Consider the following 15584-nt stretch of genomic DNA (forward strand, 5'->3'; position numbering starts at 1 on the left):
CACCACGAAACCAGTGGTTCATGAAATGAAGACGTAACACGTGGCTGCATTTTTAGTGTAGAACCTGCCCCCTCGTCGGACACAAAGGCGCTGCTCCTAAAATAATCCTCATTTTAAAACCACGCACCACCCCCATCGCCCTACACCAGCACTTGTCACTGGTAAATCTCGTTTCTCTCTCTGCTTCCTCGGCAGATTGTTATTAGTGATTTCTTTTTCACCAGGTACCGTTAAACACGCTGTTATTTTAAATACCTATTTTACGAGGAGCGCGTTGGTCGGAGGTGCATCGCACCTTGGCGCGTGCCGAGGCTTTAGCCTCTGGTCTCTCCACCCCATTTAACTCCACAGAAGGAATAGCTGGCCATTAATTACCACGCCAATTAACATGTAAAACTACTATAACCATGAAAAACTACTGAGAAAACAACAGAAGGGGGCTGGGATTTCTTTTTTTTTTTTCTCTGCCAGAATTTTTATATGTGTTTAAGCAACTTCAGTTGTAGTGTTTTTCTTGGAAAGTTTGGGGGTTTCCACCCAAAGTCTCTCTCCATGAAAAAAAAATGGGAGTTTGCAGTTGCCAAAAAATGCAGTACCTGAAGTGTGGGATTTTAAGAAGAAAAAAAAACCAAACACAACCCCCCTCCCCAACGTTTAACGTTCTCGCATTCACAAAGGACTCGGTGTAGTTTGAAAAGATATTTTCAACTGAAAAAAAAACACTTCAGTGGGAAAATTTCCACCCACTCTGGTTGCATCTCTTCCCTCCAGGTTTGAGAGAGAGAGAGGAAGGCTTCCTTCCAGGCGAGGGTGGCGATGTGTTTCAATAGATGGACAAGAAAATGCATCGATACAGGGGAAAAAATAAACAGCCTGAGTGAGAAGACGCAGCCTGAAACTTCCTACTAGGTGGGCAACCGAGGCAGGTACGGGGCGTAACCGTCCCTCCCAGTGGGGGTGCACCTGCCTGAATCCCGCGGGTTTCCAGCACCAGGGTTTATACAGCTCATTTTTTTTTCCCTTGGAGTCCTGGCTGAGCTGAGTCTCGAATCCGAGCCGATAGTCTTGGCTCAAAACTAGCCCTCCAGTAACGCCGGCAGCGATGGCAGGATGCAAGTGCGAGCCTGGCAGTCCTGCCGGAGATTTTCTGGAGGAGCCGTGTTTTCATGCATTGCCCAAATTTTGCTTTATAGGCACTTGTGAGCATCTTTTTAATTTTTGTTAAGCAGAGCTCCCCCTTTAATACTTGTGCACTCGTGTATTAATACAAATATAGGTAGCCCTGCCTGCACACAGACCCGCACAAGCACCCCGCTGCTGCAAATATCTGGCACGCTTAGAAACAAGGGGATGCGTCGCCGGACCAGGACCCCGCGTGCTCCGGAGGCACGAAGCGAGCTGTCCCTACCGCCTGGGAAGGATTTCACATCTTCAGCAATCCCAGGAAAAAAAAAAAACAACCACAATTAATCTGCGGATAGGACTGGCGAGGGCCTCCTGCTGGTTTGCACCTTCCCGATGGATAGGCAGGATCCCGATGAGGTGCTCTGTGTCGGAGGGAGGGGACCGAGGTGCGCAGCGGCCCAGCCGGGAGGGGATACAGCCCGGACCGCTGCCATAAACCCTGAGCGGCCTTTGCATGAATAAATAATATGTGTTGCAGTTGCAGTGTGCTGGACCCGGCACGGAGCAAAGTCTGCCCGGAGACTTGGCGTTGGCGGCGCTGAACGAGGCGTTTGGCCCTTTCTCATCGTGTGTGTCCCACCCCCAACCCACCCACCCACCTGCAAATGGGGACCCCCGGGCCTGGCAGGGGGCGGCCGCCCCTCGTCGCATTGAAGAGCGGCGGGAGCGGGGCGGGGGAGGCGTGAAGGGATAAATAAAAATCCGGGAGCATCCTGGAGCTGCGACGAGGTGGCGGGGGGCTGTGGGGGGCTGCGGCCTGGCTGGGGAGGGAGGCGAAGGCGACGCAGTTCCTGTCTCTTTAAATCCACCCTGAGCCAGGAGCTGGGAGATGAGGCAGAGCAGAAAGCTCAGGATCCCTGCTCATTAATAAGCAGGATTTATCCCCGTAGGGAGCCGGGAAGGAGGGGGGAGGCCGTGGGGTGAGCGGAGGCCCTCTGCCCCCCGTCTTTTCCGACGCCCCCCCAGCCCCTCACCCCGGCATCCAGCCCTCGCTCCGAGCATCCAGCCCTCGCTCCGAGCATCCTCCGGCCGAGATGCGGGACCCGCCGGGCGAGGCGAGCGGGTACCCCCGGGAGTGAGGTTTGCTGGGGGCGGAGTGGCGGCGGTGGGGAGGAGGAGGAGGAGGAGGAGGAGGAAGAAGGGGAGGGGGGGTGAGGGAGGCGATGGCGGGTTTTTAGGGCGCGGGGTGCGTGCGCGTTGCCAGGGCCGGAGCGGGAGAGGCCGGGGGAGCCGGGCGGGAGGGCGGCGGAGCACCGCATTGCTGCTGAGCCCCCGCGCCGCCCCGCCATGCCGCCGCTCCCGCCGCCCCCCCCGGCCCTGCGCCGGAGCCAGCCCGCCCGCCCGGGCAGCCCCGCCCGGGGGGCGCAGCGGGGGCTCTGAGCCTTTCGGGGGGCGCCGGGCTGCGGAGCCCAGCCTCGCTTTTATTTTTTCCTTCTCTTGGCATTTGGCCTCTTTTTTTTTTTTCTTCTTCTTTTTTTTTTTTTTTTTTTTTTCCCCTCCTTCCCCCCCACCCCCGTTCCCTGCCTTGGATGGTTTTTAGGTGGAGTCGTTTGCACCAAAACCCAATAGCTGCTGCTGTTCTTGCTGCTATTTTTTTTTTTTTTTTTTTTAATGATACTGTTTCCACAGCAGGGGAAGAGAGAACTGATCCTGAACATACTCCCAGAGAATGAATAATCACAAGAAACTGGCTTAAGCAGCTCCCTGGATCTGGTGCATGATTTCGATCGAGTTTGATTCGATTTGAATTTTTTAAAAAATTTTTTTCCCCAAGTCATCGCTCGTATTTTATTTCCTGCATTATTTTTTTTTTTTTTTCACCTTTTGGGGGATTTGCAAACCGAATTACATGCATGTCCAGTGGGGGAAGGTTTAATTTTGACGATGGAGGGTCGTACTGTGGAGGCTGGGAGGACGGAAAGGCTCATGGCCACGGAATCTGTACTGGCCCGAAGGGTCAAGGTGAATATTCGGGCTCCTGGAGTCACGGCTTTGAGGTGCTGGGGGTCTACACTTGGCCCAGTGGCAACACTTACCAGGGCACCTGGGCGCAGGGCAAGCGCCATGGCATTGGCATGGAGAGCAAGGGGAAGTGGGTGTACAAAGGAGAGTGGACCCATGGATTTAAGGGACGGTACGGGGTCCGAGAATGCACTGGAAACGGGGCCAAGTACGAAGGCACCTGGAGCAATGGATTACAGGATGGCTACGGGACAGAGACCTACTCGGATGGAGGTAGGTGCTGCATTGATACCTTCGCGGCCAGGGCGGGCGGTGGTGCGGGGGTACAAACCTCCGAGCGGGGACCCTGGTTTTAAGCTGGAGTCTGTGAGTTTGCAACCTGCTACCTTGGAGCGAGGGATGCTCGTACCTCGCAGGAGATAAGGAACCAGCCCAGTATGGCATCAGTTCTTTGCCACAGGTAGCCCCATATGTTCAGCGGGTCTCTGGGCGCCGGGTCCTCCCCCCCCCGCCTCTCCTCGACCTGGCTTTTTGGGGAGAGGAGCCTTCTGCGCTGGTGGGGGGACGCCCAGCTCCCGCCCAGGGCGGGTCGGAGGACAGGGTGGGCCAAGCCGTCAGGGGAACGACCCAAGTTGCACGTGGGGTTCGCCGTTCTGCACCACTGGAACCTGTAGGATTTTGCACCAAAGCAACCCCGGGGCAGAGGGGAGGTGAGGGCGTGGGGGGGTGGGGAGCCAGGGCAGATGGGTGCAGCCCTGGTGCTTCAAATGCTTCCAGCGAGGGGCTGGGGTCTTTGCACACCCTGCAGCCCCTCCAAACGCAGCCCCATACTTCATAATACCAGGCAAAAGACTTTAATTCAGACAAGAGTCTTTCTTACACTCCTAGTTTACGGCTTAATGCTTAGCGTAGGGGCTCAGAGGGATCACCAGAGCTATTCTCTGCCGTCAACACGGCTTAACGAGATGTTGAGGAGAAACTGGAATTGAATAAAAAACAAGAAAACCCAATTGGAGTGATCAAAAAAAAAAATTGCTGGACTAACAAGCTTTAAGGCCGAACTAGGAGAAACAGCTGGTGCTGTGCTGTAAGTGGCTGTATCATCCTCTCTCATGTTTTGTGGCTACTTCCATCTAAATTGCCACCATAATACGAGGCAGGCCTACCTGCCGGCAGCCGGGGGCATTCGCCAGCGCTGCCCCGTTGTTTTGCTGGCAAACGCATCCATCTAAAGCAGGCTTTTATTTTTTTATTATTTTTTTAAGACGTTACCGTTTTCCAGGACTGCTACATTAAGGAAATTACAGCGTCGGTGAGGTCTATCGCAGCCTTCCTGAAAGGTGCTGCAAGACCTTTAGAAAACCCAGTTTTGCTGCTTTGTGATTACGGAGGGAGGCAAGATTAAACGTTGCCAGCGTCTGCTCTTGAAGGGAGAGGTGGAACAATCTCTTGATTTTTAATGATAATTTTGTGCTGGCAGCTTTCTCCTAAAGGAAATTATAGCTGCAACCTTTTGTTTCAACTGCCTGGAATAATACCGGGGGTCTGAGCTGGAATCTGCCGAGTGTGTGTTTGCAAGCCATCGATAAATCCCAGCAGTCCTTCAGTTGAGAATAAAGCTTGGTCAGAGAATAATCGCGGTCTCCCACGTTCAAAGCGGTCAGGAGGGGCTGTGGGGAGGGTTTCTGCGTGCTCCCAACGCGAGTGCCGTCGCCCTGCTCCCCTCCTGGCGCCCAGCCCCTGCCGGGGAGGTTTGCAGGAAGGCAGACAGAAGTCTTGACAAACTACAGGTCTCCGAGGGCTGGGTGTTGCAGGGCTGGCCCTGTCCCCAGGCACGCACGTGTCCCCACCCCGGCACGCTCCCCGTCAGCTGCAGCACGGCAGCTCTTTGGGAAACCTGGGGAGCATCTCCAAATCGGGGTGGCTTACCAGCAGCTTCACCGTTTCTGAGAACCTACCAGAAGCAAAGAGCTTTTCCTTCCATCTTGTCAGGCCAGCCTGGCTTCTTGGTGTTTGGGAACCAAAAAGCTATACTGCATGTTTATCATTTCAGGAGGGGGTTAAGAGGGTCAGTGGGAGAAAAGGGCAGGGTCTGTAGCAAAATGCTTCCCCCCCCCAGGGACTCTGCAAACCATCCTGGGAGGAGGGGGCGGCCGTGCTGGGGGAATGCGGAGCGATGGTACCTGTGGCCAAGCCCACCCTGCTGCCGGGAGCAGGGACGGGCCACGCACACCCCGACCGGGCTCCGCCACACCAGCTTTCCCCCCATTTCGGTTGGGCACTTGCCACGGCGTGACTGAATCCAGCTGAAATTGCACATTCTCCAACTCAGTTGCAAGCACCCAGAGGCCGTGGCCCTTTCCCAGTTGCCTGTCTCCATTCTGGGTGGAAACCACCAAAGTTGAGCATCTCCAGCCTTCTGGACCCCGAACCTTAATGAACTTTGTGCGTTTGGATACAAGGAGCTGGTGTGTGCAGGAGCTCTGCTGGAAGAGTGGCTGCGTAGCTATTGCACCGGGGAGGCAACTGTTGGGAAGGATGTTTCTCATTAATCTATTCAAGTTATTACCTTCATCAAACTGAAGTATCCTAGAATCCTCGCCCCAGCATCTGTCACTTGCCACCCACAGATAAATATTCATCCCTTGCATATTTTTTTTTAGCACATCAACCAGGGCTAGGGGATGGGTCCCTAAATGCGCAGCGAGGCTCAGGAAGCGAGATGCCCCAGAATTCATGGGTTTCACTCCAGTTTTACCGTTTCCTTGCACAACAGTGGGTAAGGGCAAACCTCGACACTCCACCAACCGTTGCCAGCGCTATCTTGGGGAGCGATATTTTGCGTGACCGATGCACGCGTGTTGATGTGTTGGGCTTGGACGTAGGGTGTGGCATGCGGTGGCCTGAGCCATGATGCCACCCCCACCCCACCCCGGCAGCCGTCCTGGCTCTGCTCGCCGCCCCGGGTACCGTCCCCCCCCACGCCAGGTGCTCACGCCTGCCACGCTCACACGCATGCACGCTTCCCCCACATGCAGCTTGCAGATCTCGCACCTCCCACGCGGACACACTCATCGCCATGCACACACGCCTCTCCTCCCCACGCCGAGACGCCGCTTCGCCCCTCCGCTCGCATACCCACACGCACGTGGTCTGCCCCCAGCCCGGCGCCAGCGCTCTCCGACCCATGCACGCGCCGGATGAACGCAAACCGCGCTCCCTGAGCCGTGCGGGTACGTGTCCGTTGATGCAAACCTATTGCACAGAGCCCAGATAAGCAAATACAGCCTCGCTGTTCCCCCAGGAGCCCACACTTTGCCAAATCTCCCTGGCACCACGGCGTGGCCAACCCAGTCCTGCACCTGAGGCGCACACCTGCACTGTCCTGGCTTTCCCCTGCACGCGTGCACTCCCTCGGAGCCCCCCAAACCACGATACTGCTAACATGTCCTTATCTTCCTGCCAAAACCCCCTGCCACCTCCTGCCCCCATCCAGAAGCACCCTGATATTACATAAACCAGGCTTCTGAGGATTGCTCCAGTCGGGTGCTGGAGTTGCACCGCTCGTTTGCTGGGCCTGATTCAGGCCGGCTGCAGAGCGGGAGCAGGATTGCTCCCTCGCTTCAGGTGAAAGGGGCTGCATCCACCTGGATCGGCCCCGATGTGAGCCGGAGCCGCGGGAGCTGGTGGAACCTCTCCGGAGCAGAGGGTTGGGGATTTCCTCCCACTGGAGACCCTCTCCTGAGCAGGTCTGGAGATCAGGAGACATCCCAGCTGGTTCCTGCCTTTCTGTAACTCCGTGGATGCTTTGGAAATACTCAGTGATCGTACCCTGGGGACAGTTTGAGTTGTAACTGCAGGCTTGCCATGGGAATGTGCATAGGGTTTGGGTTTTGCTGCTGAAACCGTGGCTGTGGGGGTGGAATAGATGGGGTGGATGAAGAAAGCCCCAAATCTGCTTTTGCCCTTTCCATCCCTGCCAAAGCTGTTTTTCTCCTCCCTCCACCTCTCCCCAGCTGAGCGTTTGGGATCCGAGACCAGGCAGGGACTAGCCCATCCCTCGGGTCCCCAGTGCCCGGCCAGCCCTCGGGGAACGGCCCGCGGTGCATCAGGACCGTGCCGGCTCCCTCCTGCTGCCGCCCCCGCGCCCCATCCCGGGTGCCCACGTGCTCCACGCAGCCTTATTTCTCAGGAGGGCTACCCCAAAACGGCCGGGCAGTCGCATCGCGGTGTTCATCTTGTGTAATCCTCCGTGCCCACTCACCTAAATGAATCATCCCTTTGATAGGTGAGTGAAATATAATTAGTGTTTTCATTGTTAGCACCGTGTGAGTAGGCAAGTGGGTTTTCTTGGCCCGGGTTGGGAAATTTTCGTGCTTTGCAAGCAATGGGGAGAGGGAAGCGGTGCGGTGGGAGCTGTCGGCGTGGGCTCTCTCACAGCTTGTCCTGCCCGGGCAGGAGCCCTGGCGGCTCCGTGCCCCACTTTCCCCACCTCTGCAGTGGCACCGGTGACACCTCCAGCCGCTCTCTTAGCCGGTGCTACCAACCAAACGGCTTGGAGGTGGTTGAGGAGATGAAAAACATGAAATATTTTGCAAAAGCAGGCCCCTTGCCGGTGTAAAGGGTTGCTCCGGGGGGATGGACCGGGGGATGCCACAGGGGACCTGCCTATCGGGAAGGGGCCGCAGCCCCCTCGCCAGAGCCGAGAGGTGGGTTTGGATGAACGACCACCGGCTGGTGCCGCTAAGGGCAGCGGCATCACCGGGGGCTGCCTCCTGCCTAACTCCGTACCGGGCTTTTTCACAGGTTCCTCCACAGCTGCAGGGAACCAACTAGGGAGGGCAAATTTCCTTACGATCTATTCATAGCGCAGATGTCAGAATTACCTTAAAAGTATCAGCTCTCGTCTTATTTTGCTGCCGGGAAGGAATTGTTGATGCATTTTAAATAGTGGGTGGAAACAAGCAAATACAAACGCGCCCTGATCCCCGAGCCTCCCGGTTCCTGCAGAATCCAGGCACAGCCCGAGCTGGTCCTAGTGACCCCCTTAAGACCCTGCTAATAAAAAAAAGCAAGGTATGAACTGTGTTTATGAAGTGTCTTGCTATCTAGATTTAGTAGAAAAGATGCTTACAGTGGTTATAGGAGAGCAATGACTGAAACATGAGGACCCGCCGAACATAGAAAAATGAATCAAAATACTTAATGAAGATTCTGACCAGCATCATTAAAAATAAATGATATGAACTCATGGTAATTACTTATCTCACTGGAACACGCTGCTTAGTTTCAGGTACAGCTCAGGACAGAGGAAGAAGGATTTTGACCTCAGGGAAAAGTACATGAGATAGAAGTTGCCAGACGAGCTTAGACCCTCACTCCATCTTCTCCAGTATTTTATCCGGCACGTGATGCTCCAGGGGCTGGTGGAGGACCCCAACCTTGGGGGGTGCTGACCCCTCACACGCCTCTCCCTGACCCAGAATAGATGGAGACTTAACTCCTGCAGCACAATTTTAATATCCTTTCACTGGGGATGCTGGGGTGGGCTTCTCATGGCTTTTAATGCAAATCTCAGGATATTTGCATGTGATTTGATATCCCATGGGGCTCCTCGTGGTTGGGTGACATCTGCTCCTGTAGCTGAGCATTTTTTTTCCTTGAAGCTCCAGCTTGTGGAATCATGTGATTTTTGCAAGATTTTCAGCTTCATTTTTGAAGCAAGGTTTCCACCCAGACTATTGCAGGAAAGTCATTCTTACAGGCTTGGAAACCAGCAGACGAGAGCTAAAAATGCCTTCTGTTTAAAAATGCCTTGATTTTAAAATGAACCTGATTAATTTTGAATGCTTTGAGCCAGGTAACGCTGATGTAGATGAATGATCTGTATTAATGTAGGCATGACTTGAAGATACAGAACCCGGGCAGGACGGGGCTGGTGATGGTCTTACAGGGGGCAACGCTGTGCTTTAGCATCTGTCTTGTCAGATTTTGCAGTTTTTGCCTGCCTGGGGTCTGGCTTTGGCATTGCCTGAAGTCCTGACCAAGAAAGGATTGGTTTTTTGCAGGAGTTTGCAATAGTTACAGGAGAGTCTTGATGCTGCTTTGCCCCAGCAATAAGCTGTTTAACTTACAGTTAAAGTATTTGCTAACATAAAGGGGGAGCTTGGAGAAAAAAACCCACTTGAATCGCAAGTGTTTATATTTTGGGGTTTGATATTGGCTTTTCAAAGACAGATCCTGGCCTTTGAATCAAAAATCCTTAAAAATTGCGATCGATGCATAAGCATTGCCTTAGAACAGCCGCTTCTTTCCCAAAATTATTCCCTGAAGAGGTTCCACTTACTCTTAACATACAGCGCAGCATCATGAATTTTCATGAATGAGTGAACAGCCAGAGCAAGGTCCCTAAGTCTGCAGATATTCACACCAAGATGATCACTATAAAGATATGAATTCCTGCTCAGGGCATCACTTTGGGTCTGCAAGGTGTCTCCCTGGGCTGAATAAGGGACTGATTGTTTATTTCACAGGAAATAAAGAAATCCTGCTCTCGCCTCGTCCCACCCTTCGCCATCCCTACTCCTGGTGCAGCCCCGTATCCACAGTCCATGGGGAGCTCAGCCTCATCCCGTGGGGCTGAGCATCTCCCACACCTCGCGAGGGATGCAGCCCCCCAAAAGCCGGCACCAGCACACAGCGCCGTTTCTGAGTGCTGGAGAATTAGCTTTACTCCCATGAGCTCTGCTGAGAAATGGGGTGAGATCACAGAGTTTGTGATGAGGATTAGAGCGCTGGAGGATTAACGGACTAAGCATTAGCCCGATTTCACTCTGCTTTGTGAGAGGAGCACATTAGCCCTAATAAAGGTGCTGAGCAATATGTTAATGTGTTTCGCATCCCTCGTGTTAAAGCCTCATCCTGGTTTTGGCCTCAGTCAGTGGCTGAATCTGCAGGGATTCAGCTGCCCTGGGCAAAACTATGGGCCCTGTTTCCCCAGGGGATGATGCTCCCCTGACTTACCCTGGCTCCGGCGGGCCTGGCGCTTCCCATTCCCAGGAAGACTAGAAATTTCTTCCTTTGGTTCTTCCCTTTTGAGAAGCTGTATTTCCTCTGACTCCAGGACCTGGTGCTTTAGCAAAAATCGCGACCGGCCTGAGACGCATTATGAGCCCCATCAGAATTAGCGATGCTGAGATTTGATTGTCATTATAATGGTTTGAAGCATTTCTCCAAATGCTGGCTGGAAAAGGCAATTACCGACGAACACAAACAGGCTCGAGGGAAGCAGGAGATACAGAAGCAAGGAGGGAGAAGAGGGAGGGGAGTCTCAGGACAGACTCGGATTTTCCTGCACAATGGTGGAGAGCGAATTGAGTTTTCCCCCTTCCAAGCAAGCAGCTGAAATGCCTTGGAAGCCATTGTCAGGTGAGCCCAAACTTAGTCGTGGCTCTAGGGGGGTGCTCCTCTCGCAGATGTTATCCAAACTGAGTTTCCATAAGTGATTTTTTCTGGAGTGTCTTCTCCTTAACATTATAAGGGCGCGTATTCATTGCCAGCCAGTCCCTGTGGAAAATGGCTTAATTCCTGCAGCTGGGGTTATCTTCAGAGGTAGGACGTCAGCTTTGGGGCTTTGCCCCGTTCCCTGCCCTGCCATAGGTTTGCTGTAGGCTGTGCACAGCCACTTCGTGCCCGCAGCAGAAGGAGCACACACTTCGTTTTCTTGGAGGAGCTTGTCCTTTGTCTCGCTCTGTGCCTCAGTTTCCCAACTATACGTGCAAACATCAGCAGCCTTTGCAATACCGTGACGCACATTAATGTTTGCCAGTGAGGGAAGCAGCTTCATTCTGCTGCTCTCCTGACTGCCAAGTATCTTTGGGGCAGGCATCGTGGCAATAAGAGTATAAAGGACTCCCCATGTTTTGGATGGGACTCATATCCCCCCGACGAGCATTCTCACCACATGTGAACCTGCCTTTCAGATGATTTTCTCGATGGGGAACAGTTGAACAATCCCTGTTCTGTGGTGTTTCAGCCTGAGTTACTTTACATTGTTATTTGCACCCACAGAGGAGGAGGCAGATTCCCTGACCGTGGTATGAGGCTGTATAAATCCATCTCCTCCCTCCAGCCCCCAGCTCTTGCTGCTGCAGAGGTGCCCAGCGAGGCAGGGCCAGCCCTGCACCCATCCCTACCTGGTTGTAAAGTGATCGGTACATCATCCAAACCCAACAACTCCCCTGGTTTGTTTCCTTAGATGGAGGGTCCCTGCCATTTAGCTTTTAGATATGCAAGCTAACCATGCTGATATGAGCTGCAGCCTTGTAATGATTTAGTATTTGTTGAGCCCCAGCAATAGACTTAATGCTACCCAGCACACAGGCAAAGCAGCCCATGACCGCTCTGCTCCAGTCCTCTTCTCTCTTCTCTCTGCTCTGCTCTTCTCCCTTGTCCTTTCCCTCTTCCCCTTCTCTCCTCCACGGATGCCTAGACCTCCCTGTGCCCGTCGTGTATGTATGTATCCAGCCTCGCATTGAGCAATATGACTAACATCCATCACGTGTTCGTGCCTGCAGATTATATTTGCATACTCAAAAACCCATACTTTATTTCTTCCCCTGTGTAAGCAGTTACCAGAGCGTATTTTTGGCAAATTAGCAGCCACAGCAGAAGCATCTGACTGTGTTTTTAGCATGGCTTGTTGATGGTCAGAGGCATGGAGAGCCTTGGCAGGGCTGGGAGGGGAGGCAATTTGCTGCCGATGCTGTATCCATGCGGCGTTGCACGCACGCACCATCACTGATTCCCACCTTTCACGGTGGGCAACGCAGGTGGCAAGTCTTGGACCTCCATATCACACCAGTGTGGGATTTAGGTGAGCATCTGGGGGGCGATTGCTGCTTTTCAACCGGCAGCTGGGGACGGGGCAGGGAATGCGAGTCACCCAGCGCAATGCCTTGTCCTGCTGCTGGGAGGGATAGTGCGGGAAGGACGGCTCTTGGGATGTCTTGGCAGCAAACGTGCGCCCGTGTGCATGCTCGGGAGGACCCATACATCCAGTCAGCAGGTTTGGGAGGGGCACATTTTTACCAGCGAGGCCCCCTGATTGCTGGACATCAGCTGGGGTGGCCAACAAGGATGTACCCATCAACACAGTGTCAGGACTGAGGCCGAATGAGCATCCTCCAGTCTTTTCTTTTCTCTCAGACATCTTCTCTTTGGGATAGAAGTTTGTGAGATGCTAAACGTGATTTCTGCATGAATCCTCCCTGGGCCTTTCTGATATCGAATAGCTGGAAAGTGATACTTATAAAACTTGCTCCTTCTGTCATAATTCTGGCCTAATTATTGCCATCGGACGTCTTTAATTAATATGCTGCAGAGTTCAGAGGCAAGAGCGGGGGTGAGCATACCAGGAAGGATCATTTGCAAGATAAACTATCAATTTGCAAGGTCTAATTACTTCAGCTTGGTTTGGAAAAGTGGGTGGGCACTTTGGACAACTCAGACCTCGCTCCCGATTTTTGCTGAGTGGAGAAAGCGAGCTGGGAGGTTTGGATCACTGCCGTTGCCAAACACGGTCACCGTAACAAGCGGATCTGGCTGCGCTTCAAGGATGGGACAGAGGCTACAGAGGAACCTGCTCTTTGAAGCCTGCTGCTCCCATGTTCTGTGAAAACCTGGGTAGCTGCGCCCGTGTCGCTGATTATTTTACCGAATCTGGAAATACCTTGTATTGACCCATGGTGGTGGGTTATTAGTGGGTTGTTGTTTTTTAAGTCAGGATTAGTGAGGGGTAAGGAATATTTTTCTAAGCATTTGACTTTTCCCAAGGTCATGTCGTGATAATAATATGTATGTGACCCTGGGCCTCGAAATACTTTACGACACCCTAGAAAACCGCTTGAATGTCTCCATTTGAGAAACTGAAGTGGGGCAAGTCAGGTCAGGTCTGTGCAAGCCCTCCCCATGTGCTTCACCCCACGTGCTTGCCAAGGGCTTCGTCCTGCAGGACACAGAACCATCTCGGTTTGGGAAAAGCCTGTGAGCAGCCTTCAGTCCATAAAGCTTGTACTTAATGGTGTTCCTGGACTGGAGCCAGAGGGCTCAGCAGCCTGCAAAATGCCAGATCCTTGGGTACAGGGGGAGGGAGGAAAGAAAATGCAGCTATTCCAACCCCAAAAAATCCTGACTCCTGTCTCCTTCCAGTGCCATGGTGAAGATGGACCAGGTTTATATCCAAGTGCATGATCCCACCTTCAGCCAAGGGAAACCTCATGTATGTTGCTGGGCTGGGAGCAGCCCATCATCCTCCCTTGGGGCTTCCCCCTGAATCGTTCAAAAGCCACCCATTGCTCTGGCATGCCCTAAGGTGCTGCTTATTTGTCTGAAAGCCGGCGTCCCCTGGGCATCGTTGCTGGTCTTTGCCATCTCTCGTAATCAGGAGAGGACTGCGGGTGGCAGGCGGCCCCCCGGCTCGGGGCAGCCCGTGGCAAAGCCGGGGGCTTCCCACCCTGTGGCACCTCTCACCTTCACCTGCTGAGTGCAGCGCTGTAGGCCATCTCCATCTGGGCTAGAAAGGCTTTTTTCTAGAGGTTTCAGGTCTCCTTTCCCTCCCCATTTAATTCTTACATGCAAAAGGCACCTGGTGTGGAGGCAAATGGCATCAATGAAGAGACTCTTCTTCTTGCTCAAGGTTTCAGGCTGGTGGGCTGCATGTGGGAAGAGCAAGCCATGAGCTGGTTGCCTCTTCCCAGCCATGGTGAAGACCCTGTCTGCAAAAGCGAGCAGCTCCCTCCACGGTCCTGGGCCCACGAGCACCCCCGCAAGCCCCACCGCAGCGGCTGTACCCCGGGGAGATGAGCTGGAGCTGGAGCTGGGTACCCTCCTTCCCTGCTCCCCAGGAAAAAAAAACCAACATGGGCAAAGCCGAGAAAATGAACAGAAACCCGTCATTCTTCCTGGTGTCTGTGATGCCTCCCATCCTCCCGGAGCACTTTGCTAATAGGAACTAGTTAGTCTTCCCAATACCCACCTGAATTGCTGAGTGCAGCTGCATTATCCCTGTTTCCCGCAGGGAATGTGGAAGTGATGAGGCTGCGCCCAGCCAGCTCACCACCGGCTTTGCGCGGGGTCCCGCTCGCCGCCCCGTTTCTGCAAGGTACAAACGAGGGCGAGCCCTGATTTCAGGGATTTTGGCATTGTGGGGACAACAGGAGCAGCCCTGCAGACTCTCTGCTCTCTTCCCAGAACGAATTTTAGCCTCCTGAGCCAAACGCTGAGAAAGCGCTGAATAACTGCAACAAATTAGATTACTTTTTGGTACTTGTCATTTCTCAAAACATATGATCTTCTGCTGAAGCATCAGGAACGATGCTTTGGAGGCTAGTGACTTCCCGCTTTCTGCTTTCAGCTTGGCTGGCTCCAGCCAAGGATGGGGCTCTGCATGGTCCTCAAGGCAATAGAAATTCCTGCAGGAGTTTTAAAAGCTGTTTGGAAACAACCCAGCCTTGCTCCAAGGGGAGCCAGCCAAAAAAAAAACCCCACCCCGGGCTTAAGAACACAAGTGAAAGTGGCCAACAACCGCATGGCTCAATTTCTTCTCCATAGTTCTATCCCATCATCAATTTCCTCATCTTCCTTGAGAGCCCGTTTCCTTTCTCACCTCTAATCTGGTATTTCCAAAAGAGGAATATTCTCGCCCACCCATCTTTCAGGAGGACTTCAGTTATTTTCTCCCAGCCTCAGGTTATGCCCCCTCCTTCTCTCTGCTCTGTACGTGTGCACACCCGCAGCCACATCCCCACCCTTCTTGGCATCACCTTTATCTTGGCTAAATCCTGCTGGAGCAATTACACCAGGAGCCAAGAAATCTCCCCCAGGGTAAAACCGCAGCGAGCGAGAGCACAACCTGCGTATTCCCTCGGGCTCTGATTTTGCTGCCATTATGACAAATGGCACAATTCCCATTCCCAGGGCAGAATCAGGCTCTTTTCAGCAGGATCGTGGTGGTGGCTGAGATTTCTTGGCTTGGCTGTCCAGTTCTCTCCTATCATGCATCTGCTCTTGTCTGCTATTTGCACCCAGCCCCAGCCCTGGCCGCACAGCTAGGCTGCCTGCACAGTGCTGCCCTGACCGCGTAATGGATGCTGCATTTTCCCCGATGCAATCGCTCCATTAATCGCATGCAATTAATGCTTTGGGAAGCATTTTGCAAATATTGATAGTAAGGGAAGAGCTACCACCCAGAAATGGTTGCTGCTTTGGTTGTATTACCATAGTAAGCCACGAATTACCTAGCTCAGGAGGATTTTCTTTCTGCGTCCAAGACTTTTTTGGCTGCTGTTTGTCCTTTTTGCGCAGTGCAAAAGGGCCACGCGGAAGGGGGATGGATATTTGTGGCATCTTGGAGGCATCCATAAGAGTGACCTGCGTGG

At 53.3% G+C, this 15584-nt stretch overlaps 1 protein-coding gene across 1 annotated transcript in view; it reads left to right on the top strand.

The window, feature by feature from the left end:
• The first annotated feature begins 2026 nt into the window (after positions 1-2026).
• Positions 2027-15584, top strand: part of JPH3 (junctophilin 3) — a 58705-nt gene continuing 45147 nt past the window's right edge. The window contains exon 1 of the mRNA XM_064459726.1: positions 2027-3420. Within this exon, the coding sequence (XP_064315796.1) occupies positions 3039-3420 (382 nt within the window). The 5' untranslated portion in view covers positions 2027-3038. The remainder of the gene's footprint in view (positions 3421-15584) is intronic.

This window comes from Phalacrocorax carbo, chromosome 8 (assembly GCF_963921805.1).
Source record: "Phalacrocorax carbo chromosome 8, bPhaCar2.1, whole genome shotgun sequence".
In the NCBI taxonomy this organism is placed as follows: domain Eukaryota; kingdom Metazoa; phylum Chordata; class Aves; order Suliformes; family Phalacrocoracidae; genus Phalacrocorax; species Phalacrocorax carbo.